Here is a 25806-nt window from a genome sequence, read left to right on the forward strand (position 1 = left end):
GGAGATCCATGTGTCTGTATGTGCGCGCACATCCCCGACTCCAGACGAAACACACGCATACCAGGAATATTTTATTGGGAAAGAAGTTTGGGGAAATGAGTGGACCAGGGCTGTGTCACTCCTCAGCCTCCACCTCACCTTCGTGGGTCGGGCATGAGCCCTTCCCTGAGATAGCCATCCAAGCAGACACAGCCTTACTCTTGGGCCAGGGTTACCATCTGGACAGGAGACCCTGGCCCTTGCTGTGTCCCGGAGGCTGAAGTGGGGGGAGGAAAGGTCCCCCCTCATCCAGGTCCACTAAGTCCAGCAGCTCACTGAGGCTGGGGGTCCCCACCATTGTCACTGCATTCTCCTTCACCGGGTGCGGCTGTGGGGGAGTTAGGAGGTGACTGGTTCTAGAGAGACAGGGAGAGGAGGTCCTGTTGGCAGTCTCCTTTGGAAGGTTTCAGCCCCACCGGACTTAAGGATGTTTAACTTGGTGGAGGTCCCGCTACAGCAGTCCTTCCTAAGGAGGGGCCTTGGACCCAGGCTGCCTGGTTTGAATCCTGTCTCTGCCCCTGTCTAACTTGGAAGAGGGGTGTGACCTGTCTTCTCATGTCTCTTATAGTAGGGCAGGTACTGATGCTTATTGGTTTATGATAGAGTTAGGTTTCCATATATCCGTAGTAAGTTGAAAATCTTGTGAAAAATATATATGCTTAACACATCTCACCTGTTGAACATCATAGCTTAGTCGTGCTCAGAACACTGCGTTAGCCCACAGCTGGGCAGAGTCATCTAACACAAAGCCTGTTGTAAGTTGACTGGTTGGCTGGGCTGATTAGATGACTGATTATGAAGGTGCTGAGAACAGAGGTTGGCATTTATGCTTGAATGTAAGCCCTGTATGTTCTCCCAGACCTGTTGTCCTTGCTGGCGAGCTGTCCCCCAGTCTCTAGTCCTGAAGCTCTGAGCCTGCACCCCTTCCCCACCCTGCGTAAAGCCAAAAGGCTCCTGTTTCCTTTGATGTGAGCCTCCTGGGGGCAGGTAACATGGTCCCAGGGACACATGGGAGAGGTCTGAGCTAGTTCTGCCTCAGTAAGTGTGACCTTACTTAGCCAGGTTACTTCTGTTAAGGTCTCATTACCTGAGGGTGTGTCGACCTCATGGGTGTTTTGCAGGTTAGACATTAAATCCCAGCCATGTGGGAGAATCCAGAGCCAGGTTCCCATCCCCCCTGCTCCCCTGGGTGTGTTTAGTGTCTTCCCACCTGAATTCACAGCAGGGAGCCTGTGTTTCCTGGGCTGCACTCACCTGGGTGTCAGGCTGGCCTGAGCTCAGGTGGGCGTGCAGCAGAGCGGCCACCTCATCCTGCTCAGCCTCTTGGGCAATGGCCAGGGCGCTGGTGCCCTCCTGAGGAACATTAGGGACGGTCAGGTCCCTGGGCCCAACATGACCTCCCGCCCCAAACACACCAGCCCCGTGGTGGCGGCTCACGTTGTCCAGGATGGTGGGGTCACAGCCGGGCTGGGCCAGCAGCAACCGAACGGTGTCCAGGCGCCCGTACTCACTGGCACACATCAGTGCTGTGGCCCCGTCTGCGTCCTGTGAGTTCACATCGGCCCCGCACGCCAGCAGAGCTGCCACCATGTCCTGTCGGCCATGGCTGATGGCCAGCATGAGCGCCGTCTGCCCTGTCTGGTGAGTGGGGAACCGGTGTGAGGCCGGAGCAGACCTTGGGGGCCAGGGAGGTCAGGGACAAGTTGATACCAAAGTGGAAGAGGCCCCTGGACTCAGGGCCAGAGTGGGGGTGTCCACGCACCTGGCTGGCCTTGGCGTTGACGTCACCCATGCGGAAGAGCCTCTGTACCACAGCCATGTCCTCCTCCTCCCGCCCCACGGAAGTGAGCGCGGCCAGCATGAGGGCCGAGTAGCCAGCTCGATTCTGGCGGTTGACCTCACAGACCCCTGGGACAGAGGGGATGCGTCCACCAAGAGGCCAACACCCCCAGCCCAACCTGGCCCGCTCACCTCCCTCCAAGCCTCAAGTAAGTCGTCTTCCCAACAGTGGTGGTCACTTCGGGGAAAGTCCAAAGTAGCCACGTGGTTCCTCCCTCGCCTCCTTGGTGAAGCCTTCCTGTTTCAAACTGGACAGGGGACTTGGATTTGTCCCCTGCTGTGTCCCTCAGTGCTTACAATACCCGGCACACAGCACGTGCTCAGAACATCTGTCAACTGAATGAACGGATAAGTCTGTTTTCACAGCTGCCACCCGCCAAGCCCCCATCCCTGCTCCCCTAGAGAAAATATGTTGAAGTCCTAACCCTCGGCACCTGTGACTGGGACTGTATTTGGAATGAGTCTGCAAATGTGATCAAGTTAAGAGAGGCCATCAGGGTAGGCCCTAAGCCAACAGGATTGGTGTCTTCACATGACAATAGGCTGACAAACACAAGGTGACCACGTGAACATGGAGGCAGAGAGTGGTGTTAAGCAGCCACAAGCCAAGAACGCTAAGTAAGGATTGCCCACGACTGCCAGGAGGGAGAAGAAAGGGCTAGAACAGACTCTCTGAGCTCCTAGGAAGGAACCAACCCCGCCAACACGTTGATTCCAGAACTCTGGCCTTCTGAACTGAAGGAAAATAAAATAAGTCTCTGTTGTTTGAAAAGTATCTCACAGTGGTGGGCTGGGGAGCGGCATCGAAGGTGGAGAGGCATCGCTAGTTGGGTGGCGTGTTGTGTGTGTGGGTGTCCATTCCTTCCACCATGACACCAGTTGATGGACACACAGAAATAACCAGACTGGGGTCTCTGCAGGCTAGCCAGGGCCCTCGCCCAGCTACCCCAAGGCCTTGCTTACCTAAAAAATCACCCCCACTTGATTTCATGCCTTGGTTGTATTTTGTCATGGCCCTTATCCCAGTTGAAAACTATTCATTTATTTAATTTTTTTTTTTTTAAGAGACAGGGTCTCACTCTGTTGCCCAGGCTGGAGTACAGTGGCATGATCATAACTCATTGCAGCCTCCAATTCCTGGGCTGAAGAGATCCTCCTACCTCAGCCTCCCGAATAGCTGGGACTACAGGTGTGTACCACCACACCTGGCTAATTTTTAATTTTTTTTTTTTTCTTTTGAGACAGTCTCACTCTGTTGCCCAGGCTACAGTGCCGTGGCATCAGCCTAGCTCACAGCAACCTCAAACTCCTGGGCTCAAGCAATCCTGCTGCCTCAGCCTCCTGAGTAGCTGGGACTACAAGCATGCGCCACCATGCCCGGCTGATTTTTTTCTGTATTTTTAGTTGGCCAATTACTTTCTATTTTTAGTAGAGATGAGTCTCGCTCTTGGGAAGGCTGGTTTTGAACTCCTGACCTTGAGCGATCCGCCCACCTCAGCCTCCTAGAGAGCTAGGATTACAGGCATGAGCCACCTCTCCTGGCCTAATTTTTAAATTTTTTGTTAGAGACAGGATGTGGTATGTTGCCCAGGCTGGTCTGGAACTCCCTACCTCAAGCGATCCTCCCACCTTGGACTCTGACATGAGGCAGAGCTCAAGGTCAAGGGAGAGGAGCTGGGAGCTGGCCAAGGACCAGGGCAGCTGGGGGGTTGAAGGGGCTTCAGAGAGGATGCTGAAATTGACAAGTATAGGATATTTCTCCAGGTGGCCTGGGACCAACCCATTTTCTTCCCCTTTCTCACTGTAGTTCTCAAGAGTAACTGTAGATGGCGCTGGGAGCGCCAATCCTGGGATGAGGAGGCATTTGCTTGGATAGAGGGGGCTCTGTTCCTGTCCCCCACCTAGAAACAGAACGTCTTCCAATGCTTTAGCGCAGGGAGTCCAGTACCCCAGGGCGTAAAACCCAGGGCGGGCTGCTTTCCTGGGTCCCTCCCCTGCAGTGCACATGGGGCACACGCAGGCCACACCCCATCCACCTGGGACAGCCTTAGCAGTGGGGGGTTGGCTCCCCTAGGCTTCTGCGCCCCTCGCTGCGTGTGACTTGCTGTGTGCGTGAGTGTCGTGCTCCCTGGATTAGGCAGGTGGGAAAGTGCAGCCCGAGCTTCAGCGGGCTGATGTCGTAACCAGTGGCAGTGAACCTGCTCTGCAGGGAGAACTGGCAGGAGTTAAAATTCAAGAAACAAGGAGCAACTTGAGGCCAGAGGGAGAAGGGGTGAGGGGAAGTGATCTGGTCAGTAACAAGAGAGTCCAAGGTGGGGTTTGAGGAGGAGGATGGGGCAAAGGTCCGGATGTGGACAGCAAAGCAAGGTGCACACACAGGACCCGAGTTCCAGGGCAGTGAAAGAGGAACAGCCCTATATGGGGAGGGCACTGAAGACTCAGGGTCCTAGGGACGGAGAGACCCCCAGGTTTACATGAAAGCAGCAGGTAGGGGCAGGAGGATATGGGCAAGAACTGGGTGGCCTGGGGGACCACAAGCTGGGACCCAAATGGGGATTAGAATGTAGGCCTCCCAGCTCTTTGGGAGGCTAGGAGTTTCAGACCAGCCTGACAACATAGCAAGACCCCATCTCTATTAAAAAACAACAACAACAACAAAAAAAAAACAGCCAGGGATGGTGGCTGTACCTGTAGTCCCAGCTACTCAGGAGGCTGAGGCAGGAGGATGGCTTGAGCCCAGGAGTTCGAGGCTATAGTGAGCTATGATGACGCCACTGCACTCCAGCCTGGGCAACAGAGTGAGACCCTGTCTCTTAAAAAAAAAGAAAAGAATGCAAGGGCTAAAGGTGGCCCAAAAGAGCCTGTCGCCTCTTGTGGTGACCAATGCCTGTGCCTGCCGCCTCACCCCTACTGCAGCCTCAGCATGGCAGGAGATGCCCAGGAAAGTCATTTGAATTCACTCACTGTCCCCCAGTCCCCAGAGCAGCTATCCTTCCCCGGGTCACCAACACCTGCAGGGACGGGAGGGATCTGTGTGTTGGAGGGGACTCAGTGCTCCCCTGTCAGAGCTCAGTGTAACCTTAACCCCCTGGGCTCAAGCAATCCTCCTGCCTTGGCCTCCCCAGCAGCCAGGACTACAGGCATGCCCCACCACCCCCAGCTAATTGTTTTAAATTTTTTGTAGAGACAGGGTCTCATTCTGTTGCCCAGGCTGGTCTCAAACTCCTGGTCTCAAGCGACCCTCCAGCTTGGGTCCCCAAAGTGAAGTAATGTCCTTAAATTGAGGTCTACTTCACCCCAGCGCCAAGAATTCCCTTTGTCTGCAAAGCAGGAGCAGGGTCGCAGCAGAGCTGGGGGACTGGTGTGGTCAGCAGGCCCTTGGCAATCCAGGCGACAAAACAAAACGAGAAACCGAGGAAGGGCCTGGGGCTACCTGTGCCAGGCCAGCCCCTCTCCGCATTCTTCTCCAGGGTCTCACCCCAGCGGCCCCCCACTCCCTGGTCCCCGCCCACCCTTCCTTGGCTCTGACCGGTATCCAGCAGCAGGCTCGAGATGGCCAGGTTCCCATGGGACACGCTGTAGTGCAGGGCCGTGTTCCCGTTGCCGTCTGCCAGGTTCACCACGTGCGCCAGCAGCTCTGGTCCCAGGCTCCTCACCCCTTCCAGCACCCTGGCCACGGCCTCTGCCTGAGAGCGCCGCTGACTCGACACTCGAAACCACTCTTGGGCCACCAGGCGTGCCGCGCCCTGCAGCGACAGGGGCAAAGACGGCGTCAGCATGGTCCAGGGGCGGTGGCAGGGACAGGGTGGGGGCTGGGAAGGCCCTTTTGGTGTTCAGGCAGGTCACCGATTGTCCCAAGGTGGGGGCGGGCTGGGGCTGCAACCCAGAGAGGGAGGGCGTCCTTCCCTTCTGGGGGACAATCTGTGACGACCTGGAGTGGGGGAACAGGTGAGCGCTTGCCCTTGGGGAGTCGGGGACTGGGGCTGGGGTCAGGCACCTTTTGGGGAACCAAGGAAAGGTCGCCTCTGTCCTGAGGCGGAGAGCGTTTTGGAGAGCCGGGGTCGGGGAAGGTCCCGGTGGGGCCCGTGTGACTTCCCGGGGACGGCTCTCCGGGCACTCACGCTGTCGCGGGCTCCGCCGCGGGGCCGGCTCAGCTGGCGCTGCAGCGCGGCGCACGCCTCCCTCAGCCGCGGGCTCAGCTCGCACCTGCCGAGGCGGCGGGGACAGGCTCAGGGATCAGAGGCAGCGGCGACAGGGAGGGGTGCAGCCGCCCGCCCCAAGCCCCTAGAGCCTCTCACCTCCCCTGTGCCGCTGGCTGAGGCTCGGCCTCTGCCTCGGGCTCAGGGTCCGAGACATCCCCGCTGGTAGGAGGGCCGGGGTCAGATCCCCCGCCGCTGTCCTCCCCAGAGCCCGAGGAGCTCCTGGAGGGCTGGGCGCCACCGTCCTCGTCCTCGCTGTCGCTGGCGTCCTCGCTGGACGAGCTCTCGTACCTGGGGGCGGGGTAGGAGGCGTCGGCTGAGCCTCCCCTGGGGGCCCGGTCTGGAGTCCTGCGGGGTGGGAGTGGCTGTCCCCATTTCACAGATGAGGAAACTGAGGACTGCCAAGACCACGCTGCGAGCAGAGGGGCAGAGCTGGGGAATCCGACCCCGCCTACGCCTCAGCAGATGCTGCCACGGGAGGGGGAGGTGCTCACTCTCCGTTGAGGACCCCAACAAACTGCAGGCTTTTGGGTCCAGGGCTGGGCTGGGCACCAGGTGTACCGTCTCTCTTCTTCATGATGGATTTGAGGATGCCTGGCGGGGATCAGACGAGGACACTGAGTTCCAGTCCGGGGCGCGAAGGCCAGGACTCACGCAGCCAGGGGGCCGGACTCACCCGCGGGGGCCACGGCCCTGTCTCCCTCCGTGGATCCCGGAGCGTCCTCCTGAGTCAGGGACGGGGCCTCCGCCGGGGGCTCGGTCTGCGTGGCCTTCTCGGTACCTCTCCACGGGGTCTGGGTGGCGGCCTCGCACGCCGCCGCCGCCTCTTCCGCAGCAGCCTCGCGGGCGTCCTCCAGCTCCCGCAGCCGGCCCCGCAGGAGCTCGCTCACCCCGCGCTGGTGCTCCAGGCTGGCGCGCAGCAGCTCCAGCTCGCGCTCGGCGGCCACGGGCAGCCCCAGCAGCGCCTCGGTCACCCACGCGTCCGCCTCAACGGTCTCGGGGGCCGCCTCCACGCCGGCCTCCCGGGTCTCCGGCACCGCCAGGGCACCCTCATCTTGGGTCTCGGGCGTGGCCTGGGCTCCCGCCTCCCGGGTTTGGGGCGCCCAGTCGGGCGGCCGGGACGCGCCGTCGAGAACCTGGAGTGCGTCCTCGCTGCGCATGGCAGCCAACCCGTCGGGGCCGTCAGCCCGGGGACTGGCCCTGGCGCGGACGCCGCGCTCGGAGGTGGCCAGGAGCTCGGTGAGCCGCCGCAGCTGGGCGAGCTTGTCCGGGCGCGCCTCGGCCTCCCCGTCGGGCTCGGGCTGCGCGCGCCCGGCCAGCAGCCTGGCCTTCTCGGCGCGCAGCGCGCGCACCTGCTCGTGCAGCTCGGGCAGCGCGCGCGCCTGGTCCTCGAGCTCGCGCAGGCGCCGCAGCGCCGCGGCCATCTGCTCGCGCACCAGCTGCAGCTGCGCGGGGCCCGGCGACGCGGGGGCGCGGTTGGGGGCGGGGCTGCTGCGGCCGGACCCCCGCGGGCTGAGCGCGCCCGCGCGGGCGGGGCTGGGCGCGCGCTCGTGCGCCTGCGCCAGCTCCAGCCGTCGGCTGGTCTCCCGCAGCGTGTGCTCGACGCGTGGGTTGCGCACGGGCGCGCGCGGGGACAGCGGCGGCAGCAGGAGCCCCGAGGGCGCTCCGCCGTCGTCGCTGGCCAGGGACTCGCTGGATGTCCAGGCGCCTGGGCTGCGCGCGCCAGCCAGGCTGGGCCGCGGCGCGCGGGGGCGGCGTGCGGGCGGGGGTCCCAGGGCGCGGCGGGCTGCGGGGCCGCGCTCCAGCTCCTCCACGTACTTGAGGAAGTCCAGGTCCAGGTGGAAACCGTAGGGCGTCTCCACCGAGTAGGGCGAGCTTGGGCTGCGGGCGCCCCCGCTGGGGCCCGGGCACAGGCGAGGGCCGCCCAGGTCTGCGGGCAGGACGGGGACATGGGGGGGCAGGTCACGGAGCGTGTCCCCCCCCAGCGCCCCACCACGCGCCTGCATGACTGCCACAGCACACACCCACGCCCAAGGCTCGCACACCTATCTGCACCCAAATAGTCACCCCATCAGACGTTATCGAGCGCCTACTGTGTACCAAGCACTTTTCTAGGCGCTGGGGACAAAGCTGCGAGCAAGACAGCCATCCCTGCCCTCTTGTAGGAAGCAGATAAACGGAATCATTGCAAAGGGTGCTTAGGGCGGTGACAAAACAGCGCGAAGATGAAATGGGGCGTGACTGGAGGGCGCCAGGCTTTGCTCTGATTGCCAGGGATGGAGGAGACTTAAAAAGTTGGGCTGTGCATGACCAAGGAGGAAGCAGCTGTGGACCGACGGTTTCTAGAAGATAACAGCCCATGCAAAGACCCTGGGTGGGATTGAGGGGAGTTGGCTGGAGGCCCAGCGGGGTGGAGGCCCAGCGGGGTGGAGGCCAGGTGCCCTGAGCAGACGAGGGGGCCCTCTGGGTTTTAAGAACGGTCATGACACTGCCCAGTAGGCCTTTGGGAAGGGCCCTCTGGCCACTGTGCAAAGGAAGGACCTGCAGGGCTGTGTCCACACCTCCCATGTTGCACACTCACCGGGCAGGTTCTGGTTCAGGGCAAACTTGGCCATGCTTTCTCCAGTAGCTGCCAGACAGACCCTGAAAAAGGGTCCCAGAGAGGGTGAGGGTGGGGCCGGGCCCTGTCCCTCAGGCTGGGGCTGCTGGCTTAACCCACCCTCTCCCCCCACCCCGCCCTCCCTCTCCTTCCTCCTCCCGGAAGAGACCTGGAAACTTTGGACTGAATGAATGAAGGAAGGAAGGAAGGAATGAAGGGGTCCCCAAGCCTCAGCCTGCTGAGCAGGAGGAGGCGGGAAAAAGCAAGCCAAGAGAGGAAGATGAACAATAAAATAAGCCTAGCTGGGTGTGGGGGAGGCATTCGGACCTGTGAAGGGTTCTGTTAGCTTCTGAGGTAAATTAGAAATCCATGCTCAAGGCCAGGCGCGGTGGCTCACGCCTGTAATCCTAGCACTCTGGGAGGCCGAGGCTGGGAGGATCGTTTGAGTTCAGGAGTTCGAGACCAGCCTGAGCAAGACCCAGACCCTGTCTCTACAAAAAAAAATGGAAAAATTAGTCGGGTGTGGTGGTGGCACCTGTAGTCCCAGCTACTCGGGAGGCTGAGGCAGGAGGATTGAGCGAGCCCAGGAGCTGGAGGCTGCAGTGAGCTGTGATGACACCACTGCACTCTACCTGGAGCAACAGAGCAAGACTGTCTCTGGAAAAAAGAAAAAAGAAATCTATGCTCAAATAGGTGAGCTGTGAGCCTTTAGAAAAGGGAGGTGAGAGTTGGAAGCCTTTCATGGGCTCATTAGAAACTCATCTTGCTGGGTGAGGTGGCTCACGCCTGTAATCCCAGCACTCTGGGAGGCCGAGGCGGAGGATCGCTCGAGGTCAGGAGTTCGAAACCAGCCTGAGCAAGAGTGAGACCCCCATCTCTACCAAAAATAGAAAGAAATTAATTGGCCAACTAATATATATATAGAAAAAATTAGCTGGGCGTGGTGGCGCATGCCTGTAGTCCCAGCTACTTGCGAGGCTGAGGCAGGAGGATGGCTTAAGCCCAGGAGTTTGAGGTTGCTGTGAGCTAGGCTGACGCCACGGCACTCTAACCCAGGCAACAGAGTGAGACTCTGTCTCAAAAAAAACCCCAAAAAAACAACTCATCTGCACAAATATGTATATAGAGAGAGGATATTTGAATATTTTTTTTCTTAGAGAAATGCAAACAAGATGTAATTGTGTATCTGAATTTTTGCCAAGGAAACTTAGGAGCCCCTTGTAGGCATGACGGGGAATTGTGGGCCGGATGCACCAAAGGCTGCAAATCAGTGGATGTCTGTCTCCCCGGAACGTCTCCAGTGGAGTGCCACCGGGCTTGGTCCTTTGTTGTAAGCGCTTGCAATGGGACCACAGCACCCAGGTTTTCAGAGCTGTGGCTCTCCATGGCACTGGCGGGGAAAGCAAGATGGAGCGACACCGAATCATGTGACATTTAACAAGGACAAATGTTGAGTCTAGAACTTCGGTTCCCAGGGTGGGAAAGATGGGACTTTGGAAAGCCCACATGGAAAACCTTCGGGGAGTGGAAGGCAGACTGTATTGAGTGCCTACTGTATGCCCTGCCTGATGACATGTAACCCTGCTATGATCCTGTGAGACAGATGTTGTCATGCCCATTTTACAGATGGGGAGACTGAAGCAGAGAGCGCTTAAGTCAATTCCCTGTGGGAAATGACCTCGGATCCGGCTCTGCCCACCTTCTGGGGACTCCTTGCCAGTGGAGCCCGGCCGCAACTTCTCACTACCCCCTTGCCTGTCCAGCCCTCCCCTGGCAGGCACCTGCCAGTCCCGATTGACAGTTTCCCTGGCCCACTGCCCTCTGCGCTAACCACCTGGCGACCCTCCCAGCCACCCCTTCCGACCTGTCACATCCCAGACGACCACCTGTGTGCCTGACACCGCCAGCCATTCAGCCTGTCTGGCTCATCACCCTGCTCCGCCCCTTCCTCGTCCCACCTCTGTCCACCCTGGGTCCCCAGACCTCCCTTCTCACCCCAAGGCCAGGTGGGGGAGCCCTCCCCAGTCTCCAAGCAGCTGTTTCCCGTCCCTCACACCAGCTGCAGGCCAGCAGGGCAGCAGGTCATCTCGGACAACAGCCAGTACCTCCCGCAGCTTGTTTTCAGGAAACTGCCAGGGAAGAACCAGGTTGTGGGAAAAGTCCAGATTGGAGGCGATAGGAGTCTCCCAGCTGCCCGAGTGACCCAGTGAGGTCAGCTCCCTCCTCCGGTGACCTGGTCACACCTAAATCTGAGCCCCTGGGATCTCAGAAAATATCTGTGGGCGGTTCCTAAGACCTAAACCAGCTGGAGCAGCTGGACCCAGAGGCAGGGCTGAAAAACAGGTGATGCCCCCAGAATGGTAAATGACAACAATGACACTTTTGGCATTGACTAGGGGCCAGCCTCTATTCTAAGCGATTTATGGGTATTGAGTTGTTTTTTAAAAATCCTAGCTAAAGCCTCTGAGATTGGCTTTCCTATTTTCACCGTCCTCCCATTGTACAGATGGAGAAACTAAGGCGCGGATTAAATGTCCTGTCCAAGATCACACAAGGTAGGATTCGAACCCACGTAGCTAGTCCAGAGTCCCCAGATTGGCTCCTAAACTTGAGAATGGCTTCTAGAAATAGCCCCTTTCCCCTTGCCAGGAGGGACAGGGAGCCTGAGGAGGTTTGGCCCTCCCAGTCTCCGCCCTGTGTCCCTGATTGGGACTGTGTGGAAGGACAGGCCCGCACGTCTGCCGCTCCAGGGGCTGCAGACTCACTGGAGTGGGGGCCCCTCTCCCCCGCCCCCGGCCTCCCCGCTCCCGGTCTCCAAGCCCTGGCTGTCACCACTGGATCCGGATCCTCTGCCTGAGACCCCCTCATTAGGCCGTCACAGCCGACGCCAGACGCCCCCTCTCCCGCCCCAGGGACTATTTCGGGGCGCAGAGCTACGATCACGCAGCCGGAGGGGTGGGGGCCGCGGCGGGCCACTGCGCATCTCAGTCCTGGGGAGGGGGCGCCTTCCAGGAGGCCCTGGGTGTTGGCACCCCCTAATGCTGGGGCGGGACTCTCAGACCCCTGAGATGCGGCGGAGGGAGGGACGGGGGAGGCTGATGACAGAAGGGGGGGCTGCTCAGGTCAGCTGCACACACCCCCCCCAGGTCGGCCTCGCAGAGACAGGGCAGTTTCCTACAGGAAACGCCGCCGGGCGGTCCCATCCGCTGCCCATTGTCTCCAGCCCGGGGGCCATCCGTCCCTCCCCGCGGCGCCGCTTCCGCCTCGCCCCCCCACACCCTGCGCAGCGCCAGGGGCTGGACCCCGACCCCAGCCGGCCGGAGCAACGCTGGGAGGGGGTCCAGGCCCGGTTGGGGCGCTAGGGGGGCCAACAAGCTCCCCGCTCTGGCTCCTGAAAGGCGAGAGGGGCGGCCTCGGGGGTCCGGGCCCCCCCGTTCCGCTCGCTACCCACCTGGGCTCCCAGCGCAGCGGGGTCCCGGCCGGGACGCGGAGCCCGCCCCGTCGCGGCGCGCTGCACCCGAAGGCCGGCTGGAAGCGCAGCGCCGCGCCCCGTCCCGGTGGCCCCGACCCCTCCCCAGGACCCCCGTCGCTGTCCGGCCAGCCCGCGCTTTACCTGAAGCCGCAGCCCCCGCCGCGCCCGCACCCGAGCCCGCCCCCTCGAAGCGCCGGGACCCGTTTTCAAGGCTTTGACGCTAACTGACGGCCACTCCAGCCAACCAGCACGCGAGGCTCTCCGAGCTGTCCAATGGTGAGGTGGGGCGGGACTCTAGTGGGCGGGGCCTGGAGTGTGGGTCGCAGATGGGGGCGTGGCCTGGAGTGACACTCTCCCAGGGAGGGCGGGACCCGCCGGCCGCGTTTCTGCCCAAACTGCGGTCGAGTCCTGCACAGCGCGGGGCTGAGGAGCTTGGGTTTGACCCACAGGGCACTAGGGAGCCATGGGAGGACTCTGAGTAGAAGAGTAATCCAGTGGATTAGTGTGACTGGAGCTAATTTCCCAGTATCAAGGTGAGGTACCAGGACCCTGGCTCTTAACCACCGCAGGGCCTTTGCACATGCTGCTCCACCGTCCTGAAATATTTTTCCTTGCACCTGTGGCCACCTTCTCCTTCTCCTGCTTTTTGAGGCTCGACCTGTGTGTTCCCGCCCCCTAAACGCCTAACGTGGCCCCTCCCCAGTCAGTATTTTCCCCATCGCTTTGCTTTATGAACCTAATAGCTGCTTTCGTCCTATGGGACAAACAAAACTAAACATTTAAGTAAGTAAACTAAGTAAACTAAACATTTAACAAATAAACAAATAAACTTGTTTGCCCTCCCACTGAAGTGTCAGCCCCATAGGAAAAGGGAACTGATTGGTTTTGGTGACTGCTTTATCCAGCGACCCTGGCACGAAGTAGGTGCTTAATAAGTGTTTGTTAAAATAATGGCTGAAGTTCAGTGAATTTAAGTGGCTATGTATTAAAAAAGAAAAAAAAATAAAATAAAATAATGACTGAAGGATCCGGTGTGGTGACTCATGGCTGTAATCCCAGTACTTTGGGAGGCCAAGGTGGGATGAGGGCTTAAGACCAGGAGTTCGAGACCAGCCTAAGCAAGGCGAGACCCCCATCTCTACAAAAAATAAGAAAAATTAGCTAGGCACGGTGGTGCATGCCTGTAGTCCCAGCTACTTGGGAGGCTGAGGCAGGAGGATCACTTGAGCCCAGGAGTTTGAGGTTGCTGTGAGCTACGATCTCACCACTGCACTCTAGCCCAGGCAACAGAAGGGAGACCCTGTCTCAAAGCATAATAATTATAGTTTAGGAATAAATATTAGGATTAAAATAATAATAGTTTAACATTACATTTAACTCTTTAACCCATTTGGAGTATATTGTGATCTAAAGTGACTATACAGACGACACAATCCCAGCTATCCTGGACTTCATAGCTTTTTTTTTGGAGGAGAGACTTCATACCTGAGAAGTGGAGATGAAATTTTGAGCTAAGATTTTTGTTTTGTTTTGTCATATTTTGAACAGAGTCTCACTCTGTTGCCCCAGCTAGAGCGCAGTGGCGTCATCACAGCTCACAGCAACCTCAAACTCCTGGGTCAAGTGATCCTCCCACCTCAGCTTCCCAAAGCGCTGGGACTACAGGCATGAGCCTCCACACCTGGCCTCCACTGGAATTTTAAGAATACTTTTTATTATAAAATAAAGCACGCACAAACACACACACAGCCAAATCAAAAAAAAAAAACAAAACAAAACAAAACAAAACTGCATAAAACTAATGTATAGTTTAAGGAGTTATTCTAAGGGGGAGTTCTCAACCAGGGTGATTTTGCCCTTGGGGACTTTTGGCAATATCTAGGGACATTTTTGGTTGACTTGGGGAGGAGGGTGTTTTGGGCATCAAGTGGGTAGGAGCCTGGGATGTAGCTAAATACTCTAAATGCACAGAACAGCCCCTTTGACCAAGAATTATCTGGCCTGAATGACAACTCTTCTAGGTTTGAGAAAGCCAGCTCTAAGGTGAACATTATTGTACCCATCCCCCACCCCAGGTCACCAAACAGCAGTTCACAGCTCCCCAGAACCCCCTCCCTGGGCTGTTTCCCAATCACAGCTGTCCCCTCGCTCCCCAAAGTAACTGTGGTTGTGGCTTTCTCAGTAATCCCTGCCTTGCACCTCTGTGTAGTTCTATCACCCAGTTATGACGATCTAGACACCGGAGTTTAGTTTTGCCCATTCAAAAAGAACATGATGTCTTGGAAGCCTTTTGTAATTCACATGTTCCTCTGCATCCCTTTCCTTCCCTTCAGATAAAAACGATTGCACAACTCATCGCTTGTATTCAAGCATTTCCCTTAATCTAGGGTGTTGCTGATCCTACACTCATAGTGCAATTAGTTCAGGAACATTCCCCTGTCCTCTGTATTCCCTGCAAATTGGCAGTTGGTTCTAGAACGAGGCTCAAACGGAGATGGGGGGAGGGTCTCGCTTTGTCACCCAGGCTGGAGTGCGGTGGCAGGATCATAGCTCACTGCAGCCTCCAACTCCTGGGCTCAAGCGATCCTCCTGCCTCAGCCTCCCGAGTAGCTGGGACTACAGGTGCACTATCATGCCCAGGTCAACCCTTATTTTGAAAATAGTTGTACAAAGGGAAAAAAGGAAATTCTTGTCTTGCCTTTCCTCTGTGAAGGTGTCACTGAGAAACTAAATAGTACATAAGGAGAATGAATTATCCTACGAAGGTAGTCATAGGATTCTGGTTCGATTCCTTTGGCACAGCTATGTGTGGTGGTGTGTCCCTTCACAAGAGACTCGTGCTGTTTGGGTGTCTCTCCTCTCGTGAGGCTAGTGGGCACTGAGGATTAACTCATTGGGGTTGCAAGATAGTGATGTCCTCTCCTCTGTAGCCCTTGTGTAGTAGCTAGAATTCTTCCTTCGTAGGATAATTCTCCTTACGTACTATTTAGTTTCTCAGTGACACATTCACAGAGGAAAGGCAAGACAAGAATTTCTTTTTTTCCCTTTGTACAACTATTTTCAAAATAAGGGTTGACCTGGGCATGATAGTGCACCTGTAGTCCCAGCTACTCGGGAGGCTGAGGCAGGAGGATGGCTTGAGCCCAGGAGTTTGAGGCTGCAGTGAGCTATGATCAAGCCACCGCATTCCAGCCCGGGTGACAAAACGAGATCCCCCCATCTCCGAAAAATTTTTTAAAAATTGAAAAAGCAAAATAGTGACTGGATTCTCCAACATCCTCTGAAGGTGATGAATTAGGGGTTTTAGTTTTTATTTTATTTTAGAGACTGGGTCTTGCTCTGTCACCCAGGCTGGAGTGCAGTGGTGCAATCACAGCTCCCTATAACCTCAAACTCCTGGCCTAAAGTGATCCTCCCGCCCTGGCCTCCCAAAGTGCTGGGATTATAGGCTTGAGACATCTCACCCGGCAGAGAAGGAATTTTGATTGCAAGGGTGAGGGGAAGGGATGCAATGCTCTTAGACCTCTTAAGTAACTATTTCCCCCCACGGATTCCTCATGCCCTGTGTTCGTGGCAGAAAATATGATCCTTTTCTGTCCCACCCTGTCCCAGGCTGAGACCTGAGTCAGAAGGGAAAAGAGGCAGGGAGAAGTGGGCCCTCGGCCCCTCCAGGATGCACGTGACCCCCTTGTTAGCCACTTTCAGCAGCTCTGCCATTTCGAGGGCCATCTAGAAACTCCAGGGCAGCCCCTGCCCGGGTCTGGAATGCCCAGCTGCCCGGAGAGGCTCTTGCCTGCCCCTCCACACCGACACACCCGACCTCTGGGCTGACCTCTGGGCTGACCGGCCCCCAGTTGGGGGCTTCTAAGAGTGGCATCTCCTCTGCCCACCCAGTCCCCAGTCTCACCTTCCGCCCCACTCCCGAGGTTCCAAATCCAGCTGGTCCACATCCTGTTAGTTTCACCGCCTGAAATGCAACCCTGTCTCCCACCTTTAGTAATGGAAGATTTCACAGCCCTGGCACGCGTGCCTGCAGCCTCCCTCCCTTAGGCTGCTTGAAAGTTACATGCATGTGCATTTCACTGTCACTCTTTACACCGTACACATGTGTTAAAAAGCAGGGTGTTTTTTTTCTCCTTATTCAGTATTTAAAACTCTTATTAAAAGCAATCAATCAGAACAACTGATTCAGGCAGAACTTTAAACTTTAAATAGAACTTTATTAAAGCAACTAAACTTACCAGCACCAAATAAACACTTTTTTTTTTTTTTTTTGAGACAGAGTCTCACTTTGTTGCCCAGGCTAGAGTGAGTGCCGTGGCATCAGCCTGGCTCACAGCAACCTCAAACTCCTGGGCTCAAGCGATCCTCCTGCCTCAGCCTCCCAAGTAGCTGGGACTACAGGCATGTGCCCCTATGCCCGGCTAATTTTTTCTCTATATATATTAGTTGGCCAATTAATTTCTTTCTATTGATAGTAGAGACGGGGTCTTGCTCTTGCTCAGGCTGTTTTTTTTTTTTTTTAATTTTCTTTCTTTTTTATTATTTATTTATTTTTTATTTCAGCATATTATGGGGGTACAGATTTTAACGTTTCAATAAATGCCTTTCCCCTTTCCCCCAAGTCTGAGTTTCCAGCATGACCATCCCCCAGAGCTCAGGCTGATTTTGAACTCCTGACCTCTAGCCATCCAACTGCCTTGGCCTCCCAGAGTGCTAGGATTACAGGGGTGAGCCACTGCGTTCAGCCAAAATAAACACTTTAAAAATAATATATCTATGGTCAAGCCAGGGTGGTCATGCCTATAATCCTAGCACTTTGGGAGGCAGAGGTGGGAGAATCACTTGAGGCAAGGAGTTCAAGACCAGCTTGGGCAACATAGTGACACCCTGTCTCTAAAAAAATTTAAAAATTAGCCAGATGTGGTGGTGCTTCCCTGTCGTCCCAGCTACTCAGAGGGAGGCCGAGTCAGGAGAATTGCTTGAGCCCAGGAGTTTGAGGTTGCTGTGAGTTAGGCTGATGCCACGGCACTCACTCTAGCCTGGGCAACACAGTGAGACTCTGTCTCAAAAATAAAAATAAATAAACAAGCTGTCCAGGTACAGTGGCTCACATCTGTAATCCTAGCACTCTGGGAGGCCAAGGCAGAAGGATCACTTGAGGCCAGGAGTTGGAGGCTGCAGTGAGATAGGATCATGCCACTGCACTCTAGCCTGGGTGACAGAGTGAGGTCCCGTCTCTAGAAAATGGAAACAAAAACAAAAAACAGGCCGGGCCTGTAATCCTAGCTCTTGGGAGGCCGAGGCGGGCGGATTGCTCAAGGTCAGGAGTTCAAAACCAGCCTGAGCAAGAGCGAGACCCCGTCTCTACTATAAATAGAAAGAAATTAATTGGCCAACTGATATATATATATATAAAAAAAATGAGCCGGGCATGGTGGCGCATGCCTGTAGTCCCAGCTACCCGGGAGGCTGAGGCAGGAGGATCACTCGAGCCCAGGAGTTTGAGGTTGCTGTGAGCTAGGCTGACGCCACGGCACTCACTCTAGCCTGGGCAACAAAGTGAGACTCTGTCTCAAAAAAAAAAAAACAAAAAAAACAAAATGGAGCCTCCTAACCCGTAAGTCTTAGGCTTACCATGTCTTCCTGCTGCTCAGAACCCTCCCTGGCTCCCACCATTAATAAAAGCTCAAGTCCTTCTGAGGTGGCCCACAAGCACCTGCCCCATCCCCTCCCTGTAATGCCCCCTGTCCCTTTCTCACTCTGCTGCAGCCACACGGGCCTTCTTGCTGTTCCTCCAACATGCCAGGTGCTGTCCTGCCCCAGGGCCTTTGCACCAGCTCTTCCCTCTGCCGGGAACCATCTTCCCCAGATAGCTGCTTGGCTCGCCCTTTAGCTTCCCTCACTCTCTGCTCAAACACCCTATTCTCAGTGAGCTCCTTCCTGGCCACTCGATTTAAAAACTGCAGTGCTAGCCGGGCGCGGTGGCTCACGCCTGTAATCCTAGCACTCTGGGAGGCTGAGGCGGGCGGATTGCTCAAGGTCAGGAGTTCAAAACCAGCCTGAGCAAGAGCGAGACCCCGTCTCTACTATAAATATAAACAAATTAATTGGCCAACTAATATATAGAGAAAAAATTAGCCGGGCATGGTGGCGCATGCCTGTAGTCCCAGCTACTCGGGAGGCTGAGGCAGGAGGATTGCTTGAGCCCAGGAGTTTGAGGTTGCTGTGAGCTAGGCTGATGTCACGGCACTCACTCTAGCCTGGGCAACAAAGCGAGACTCTGTCTCAAAAAAAAACCCAAAAAAACTGCAGTGCTCACTTGAGCAACACATATGCTAAAATCGCACCGCTACAGCGAGGGTTAGCATGGTCCCTGCACAAGGATGACATGAAATTTTGCCAAGCGTTCCTAAATAAAATAAAACTGCAAACATGCTTCCACCACCCCCAACTCTATACCTCCCTTATCTTCCTTGTTGGATTTATTTATTTATTTATTTTTTTAGTACTTATCACCACGTAACATGCTGTAAATTTTCCTGACTTATCTTTGTGTGGTACTCCTATGCAGCAGTAATTGGGTCAGCTCCATTAGGGCAAGGATCTTTGTCCCTTGTTCCGAGGGCTTGGAAAGGGGCCAGGCATACAGCAGGTGCTCAATAAATGTTTGATGACTGGATGAATGAATTGCTATCAGATAAATGAGATGCCCTGAAAGGAGAAAAAAAGAGGGGTGAGGAAGAGAAGGTCATTGTCTCCTCGGGCGCCCCGTCAGCCTTCTTGAGCCGCGGACATGGGTGGCGCTCAGCCGCCAGGAACCCCTGAGCTTTGCCTTGGGATCCCAGAAACTGCAGGAAAGGAATGCGCATGCGCCGCCTCGGAGGCTTCTCTCGGGTCCGCCAACAGAGGGCGCGCCTCTCCCGGGTGAACCCTAAGGACCCATGGTTTATTCCTGCAAACTTGCAATAGAGAAGGAATTTTCTTGAGACAATTGAATGAGCAGACCCAAATAAAAATTTTTTAAAAAGAGAGAGAAGGAATTTTCCTTCAGAGGGAAAAAAAAATCCCAATCTCTACTGTTATAAAAATAATTTCTACATTTCAAAAAAAAAAAAACAACAACATATTGATTATAGAAAATTAAGAAACTCTAAAGAAAGAAAGAAAGAAAACCTCACCTCGGCTTCCCAAAGTGCTAGGATGACAGACGTGAGCCACCACGCCTGGCCCATGGGTTCTATTATATTTCATCTAAGAAGTCCCACTTCCTCAGCAATTGGGTTATTTTGAAGCAAATCCCAGACACGCCATCGTCTGTAACTATTTCAGTACGTGTTCTAGAGGATAAGGGACTATTTCTTTAAAAATACCCATAAAATACACAATTATAATGTACTCATGATAATTAAAAATTCAAAACATTTGTTAAACCCATCGTAGCATTATTGTATTTCATACTTAATATTATCCAATATTCAGTATTCACGTTTTCATTTGTCTCATCAATGTTATAATTATTTTTGTTATTGCATGAGCCTGTTCCCTTAATAAAACACCACAGCTGTGTGGCTTACACAACAGAAAGTTATTTTCTCAAAGTTCTGGAGGCTGGAAAGGCCAAGATAAAGGATCCAGCAGGGTTCAGCTTCCCGAGAGGGCTCTGTTCTTGGCTTGCAGACTGCGGCCTTCTTTTTTTTTTTTTGAGACAGAGTCTCGCTTTGTAGCCCAGGCTAGAGTGAGTGCCGTGGCGTCAGCCTAGCTCACAGCAACCTCCAACTCCTGGGCTCCAGCAATCCTCCTGCCTCAGCCTCCCGAGTAGTTGGGACTACAGGCATGTGCCACCATGCCTGGCTAATTTTTTCTATATGTATTGGTCGGCCAATTAATTTCTTTCTATTTATAGTAGAGATGGGGGTCTCGCTCTTGCTCAGGCTGGTTTCGAACTCCTGACCTGGAGCAGTCCTGCCGCCTCGGCCTCACAGAGAGCTAGGATTACAGGCGTGAGCCACCGGGCCTGGCCGGGCCTTCTTGCTATATCTTCACGGAGTCTTTCTCCACACTGGATCAGAGACAGTGAGGGAGATCTCTGATGTCTCTTCTCATAAGGAAGCTCATCTATTACCCTTATGGTCTCATTTAACCTTAATTTCTTCCTGGAGGCCCTATATCCAAATACAGCCAACATTGGGGTTTAGAGCTTCAATATATAAATTTAAGGGAGCATGCAAGCATTCAGTCCATAACAATAATGTTTGGTTTTATTATTTTAGAGATTTTTTTGAATCAGGATCACAAAATACATTGCATTTGGTTGAAATGTCTTTTAAGTCTCTTTGTATTGAAAATTTCTCTCATTTTCTTTTTTTTTGGTTCCTTTCAATTTGCCCATGTTTGTCATTTCACATGCTCCTCAGCCTTTGTACTTGCTAAAAATGGATAAATAGATCTAGAAATGAGACCAGTGCTGTACAATAAAAGTATAATGTGAGGCCAGGCGTGGTGGCTCACGCCTGTAATCCTAGCACTCTGGGAGGCCCAGGCGGGAGGATCACTCAAGGTCAGGAGTTCAAAACCAGCCTGAGCAAGAGCCAGACCCCGTCTCTACTAAAAATAGAAAGAAATTAATTGGCCAACTAAAAATATATAGAAAAAATTAGCTGGGCATGGTGGCGCATGCCTGTAGTCCCAGCTACTCGGGAGGCTGAGGCAGCAGGATCGCTTGAGCCCAGGAGTTTGAGGTTGCTGTGAGCTAGACTGATGCCAGGGCACTCTAGCCCAGGCAACAGAGTGAGACTCTGTGTCAAAAATAAAAAGTATAATGTGAGCCATAAATGCAAGCTGTGTATATAATTTTATGTTTTCTAGTAGTCACTTTAATTCAAAAGGATTTAAAAAATGAAATTAATTCTAATTATTTAATTTTTTTTTTTTTTTTAGATGGAGTCTTGCTTTGTTGCCCAGGCTGGAGTGCAGTGGCATCAGCCTAGCTCACAGCAACCTCAAACTCCTTAGCTCAAGTGATCCTCCTGCCTCAGCCTCCTGAGTAGCTGAAACTACAGGCATGTGCCACCATGCCCAGCTAATTTTTCATAGAGATGGGGGTTTAAGCTCTTGCCCAGGGTGGTCCTCATCTCAAGCGATCCTCCTGCCTCGGCCTCCCAAAGTTCTAGTAGTACAGGTGTGAGTCACCAGTACTGGCCAGGATTTTCCAAATATAATATGACTTAAAACTCAGAAGCCATAAAAGAACATTGAAAAATTCTCTCTTTATCTCTCTCACACCCATAATGTTTCTGTATAGCAAAAATGTTCAAAGTCAGAAGACAAATAACAAACTGAAAAAATAAAGTTTGCATTAAATAATTCATATCACAGGCCGGGCGTGGTGGCTCACGCCTGTAATCCTAGCACTCTGGGAGGCCAAGGCAAGTGGATTGCTCGAGGTCAGGAGTTCAAAACCAGCCTGAGCAAGAGCGAGACCCCTTCTCTACTAAAAATAGAAAAAATTAGCCGGGCATGGTGGCGCATGCCTGGAGTCCCAGCTACTAGGGAGGCTGAGGCAGGAGGATCTCTTGAGCCCAGAAGTTGGAGGTTGCTGTGAGTGAGGCTGACGCCACGGCACTCTAGCTGGGGCAACACAGTGAGACACTGTCTCAAAAAAAAAAAAAAAAAAAGAAAAGAAAGAAAAACCCACAAAGACTCATACATGAATTTCCATAGCAGCTTTGTTCATAGGAGCCAAAGGCTGGACACAACCCAAGTGTCTTTCAACAGATGAATGAATAAAGCATTTGTGGTTTATATATCTACATCAGCAATAAAAATAAATGAACTATTGATACCCAGTGCAACAAAGATGAATCACACCGAGTGAAAGAAACCCGACGATAAAGAGCAAATCCTATGTGATTCCATTTATATTAAAATTCTAGAAAATGCAATCTAATCAATCCACAGTGACAGAAAACAGATCAGGATTGCCTAGGGAGGGAGGGAGGACCGCACAGGAGGAGTTCCCGAGGGCCACAGAGAAACTGGGGTGTGGTAGATAATGTGTATTATCTTAATCGTGATGATAATTTCCTGGGCGTATACATATGTCAAAGTGGATTGAATCGTGTGCTGGAAACATGCAGATTATGGTGTGTCAATTACACTTCTACACTCTGGGAGGCTAAGTCGGGCTGATTGCTCAAGGTTGGGAGTTCGAAACCAGCCTGAGCGAGATCCCGTCTCTACTAAAAATATAAATTAATTGACCAACTAAAAATATATATACAAAAAAAAAAAAATTAGCCGGGCATGGTGGTGCATGCCTGTAGTCCCTGCTACTCGGGAGGCTGAGGCAGAAGGATCGCTTGAGCCCAGGAGTTTGAGGTTGCTGTGAGCGAGGCTGACGTCATGGCACTCACTCTAGCCTGGGCAACAAAGTGAGACTCTGTCTCGAAAAAAAAAAAATTACTCTTCTATAAAGTGGGAGAAATGTTTCCCAGTGTTCTTTATTTTTTGAGACAGAGTCTTACTCTGTTGCCTGGGCTAGAGTGCCGTGGCATCAGCCTAGCTCACAGCAACCTCAAATTCCTGGGCTCAAGCAATCCTCCTGCCTCAGCCTCCCGGGTAGCTGGGACTACAGGCATGCACCACCATGCCCAGCTAATTTTTCCTATATATTTTAGTTGGCCAATTAATTTCTTTCTATTTTTATTTTTTTTATTTTTTTATTTTTTATTTTTTTTATTTTTCCCAAGAAGTAGCAGAGAATCTTTCTATTTTTAGTAGAGGTGTGGTCTCATTCTTGCTCAGGACTGGTTTTGAACTCCTGACCTTGAGCAATCCTGCCTTGGCTTCCCAGAGTGCTAGGATTACAGGCTTGAGCCACCACACCCAGCCTCCCAGTGTTCTTTAAAGGAAGCTGTTTATGCCTACAAAAAACTTGAACTTGAACATGACTGTGGATAAAACATTTTTTTTTTTTTTTTTTTGAGACAGAGTCTCACTGTGTTGCCCAGGCTAGAGTGAGTGCCGTGGTGTCAGCCTAGCTCACAGCAACCTCAAACTCCTGGGCTCAAACAATCCTTCTGTCTCAGCCTCCTTAGTAACTGGGACTACAAGCATGCACCACCATGCCCAGCTAATTTTTCCTCTATATATTTTTAGTTGGCCAATTAATTTCTTTATGTTTTTAGTAGAGATGGGGGTCTCACTCTTGCTCAGGCTGGTTTCCAACTCCTGACCTTGAGTGATCGGCTGGCCTTGGCCTCCCAGAGTGCTGGAATTACAGGCGTGAGCCACCGTGCCCATGGATAAAACATTCTGGAACAAGGTTTTGGTGGACACTTCTATGGGAGAACAAGACTTTTCTCTGGTTATGCTTTTTAGACTTTGGGGGTTTGGCAATACGTAAACGTCTTAACCATTAAATACTGTAAATTCTGAAATGACAACAGCTTTTTGGTTTTCTTGGGTTTTTTTTCCTCAATCAGTCACGGTGTATTGAGCCATAACTTCAGGACACACCCCGGGGGAGAAAAGCATGAGTCACAGAAATGTCTGTGGATCGTGCTTTCAGAAAAGTTTTCAGAAGGCTCAGGATTTATACGTTTCTTTAACAGGAGAAGACATGTAGGAAGACACGGGGTAGGTGGTGAGGCAAACGGTTACATAGTTGTGAGATTTTAATTAGTTCTCAGTAAATCCTCACTTTGCAAAAGATAAGGTGAGCATTCTAAGGAAAAGGAAGTTGCAAGATGTTGATTTAAAAATACAAGACGTTGGGATGGGCGTGGTGGCTCACATCTGTAATCCTAGCACTCTGGGAGCCTGAGGCAGGAGGCTCGCTTGAGCCCAGGAGTTCGAGACCAGCCTGGACAACATAGCAAGATCCCATCTCAAAAAAAGAGTCAGTGTCCTAAATAAAGGACAAGGGAGGACCAAAGGATGAGATCCTGATTGGGAACAACACAGCTGTAAAGGAAATGCTTGGCACAATTGATAAAATTGGAGTATGGACCATAGATTAGATAACAGTACTATGTCAGGGTCAAATTTCCCTAAGTGGCCAACTGTACTGCAGTTATATAAGTCTGTACTTGTTCTTAGTAAAGGGCAAAAGGCATGCATTATATGTGCAACATACACCAAAGTGGTTCACAAAAAAGTGGTGTGGGGGCCGGGCGCGGTGCCCCACGCCTGTAATCCTAGCACTCTGGGAGGCCGAGGCGGGCGGATCGCTCCAGGTCAGGAGTTCGAAACCAGCCTGAGCAAGAGCGAGACCCCGTCTCTACTAAAAATAGACAGAAATTAATTGGCCAACTAATATATATAGAAAAAATTAGCCGGGCATGGTGGCGCGTGCCTGTAGTCCCAGCTACTCGGGAGACTGAGGTAGGAGGATCGCTTGAGCCCAGGAGTTTGAGGTTGCTGTGAGCTAGGCTGATGCCACGGCACTTGCTCTAGCCTGGGCAACAAAGCGAGACTCTGTCTCAAAAAAAAAAAAAAATGGTGTGGGGGTGTGTGAAAGAGTATGTATCATCTTGTTCTATGTCTATATTATATATATTTCTATATATATGTCTCTGTGTGTATATTTCATCTATGTACTTGTGTATTATATATGTGTGTATATTATATATGTGTATATGTCTGTATATAAGTGTGGCTCGCTTCATATATAATGTTTGTGTGTATTACATATATATATACTGTGTGTATTAATGTCTCTACGTATGTGTGTATATTATATATGTGTATATATATATGTGTGTATATTATGTGTGTATATTATATATACTCATATATATATAAATGAGTATATTATTTGTTTCTCTGTGTGTATTACATATATTTACATGTAGATTTGTGTATTATATACTGCTGTTCATAATATGTTTGTGTATATATTACATATATATTTCTGTGTTTGTTATATATACATATATAAGAGATACACACACAGGGAATAATAAAGCTAATAGAAGAATATGTTAACAATTGGTGAATCTTGGCCAGGCATGGTGGCTCACACGTGTAATCCTAGCACTCTGGGAGGCTGAGGCAGGAGGACTGCTTGAGGTCAGGAGTTTGAGACCAGCCTGAGCAAAAGCGAGACGTGTCTACTAAAAATAGAAAAAATTAGCCATGTGAGGTGGTGCGTGCCTGTAGTCCCAGCTACTCGGGAGGCTGAGGCAGGAGGATCACTTGAGTCCAGGAGTTTGAAGTTACTATGAGCTAGGCTGACACTATGGCACTCTAGCCTGGGCAACAGAGTGAGACTCTGTCTCAAAAAAAAAAAAAAAAAAAGAAGATTTTTAGTTTACATATTTTTTTATTGTATAAACTACACATAACATAAAACTGACCCTTTTAATTTTTTTATTTAATTTAATATTTAATTTTAATTTTATTTTTTGAGACAGGGTCTCCCACTCTTTCCCCCAGGCTGGAGTGCAGTGGCATCCTCAGAGCTCACTGAACCTTGAACTCCTGAGCTTATGTGATCCTCCTGCCTCAGCCTCCCCAGTGGCTGGGACTACAGGCCCTCGCCTGTCACCAAGCACAACTAAGGCCCTTTTAAAGTATACAATTCAGCAGCATTAAGTACATTCATGATGTTGTGCAATCAATACCACTTTCATTACCCCAAAGAGAAACCCTGT

The 25806-nt window shown here is 52.5% G+C and overlaps 1 protein-coding gene and 1 non-coding gene across 2 annotated transcripts; one reads left to right on the forward strand and one right to left on the reverse strand.

Moving 5' to 3' along the window:
- Positions 1–69: 69 nt before the first annotated feature.
- Positions 70–12331, reverse strand: KANK3 (KN motif and ankyrin repeat domains 3). Its single transcript, XM_075998137.1, has 13 exons — positions 12290–12331; positions 10672–10805; positions 9004–9167; positions 8659–8720; positions 6754–8007; positions 6572–6671; positions 6177–6368; positions 6000–6084; positions 5408–5624; positions 1802–1947; positions 1477–1677; positions 1294–1392; positions 70–395 (listed from the first exon to the last, which is right to left on the reverse strand). The coding sequence occupies exons 4-13, from the start codon at positions 8690–8692 to the stop codon at positions 312–314; spliced, it is 2412 nt and encodes an 803-aa protein (XP_075854252.1). The 5' UTR covers positions 8693–8720; positions 9004–9167; positions 10672–10805; positions 12290–12331; the 3' UTR covers positions 70–311.
- A 6131-nt stretch (positions 12332–18462) lies between these two features.
- Positions 18463–18569, forward strand: LOC142864961 (U6 spliceosomal RNA). Its single transcript, XR_012915253.1, has one exon. It is a non-coding gene; the product is annotated as a U6 spliceosomal RNA (small nuclear RNA).
- Positions 18570–25806: the final 7237 nt, after the last annotated feature.

This window comes from Microcebus murinus, chromosome 27, assembly GCF_040939455.1.
Source record: "Microcebus murinus isolate Inina chromosome 27, M.murinus_Inina_mat1.0, whole genome shotgun sequence".
Lineage (NCBI taxonomy): Eukaryota > Metazoa > Chordata > Mammalia > Primates > Cheirogaleidae > Microcebus > Microcebus murinus.

What these genes read in the sequence shown, in the direction of transcription:
- KANK3 (XM_075998137.1), bottom strand. Translation starts at nt 8,692, where the DNA reads ATGGCCAAGTTTGCCCTGAACCAGAACCTGCCCG. An exon ending in CAGCCAGCGGCACAGGGGAG is followed by an intron (nt 6,085 to 6,176) that starts GTGAGAGGCTCT and finishes CCGCCTCGGCAG; the next exon opens with GTGCGAGCTGAGCCCGCGGC. An exon ending in CAGGCCAGCCTGACACCCAG is followed by an intron (nt 396 to 1,293) that starts GTGAGTGCAGCC and finishes CTGTCTCTCTAG; the next exon opens with AACCAGTCACCTCCTAACTC.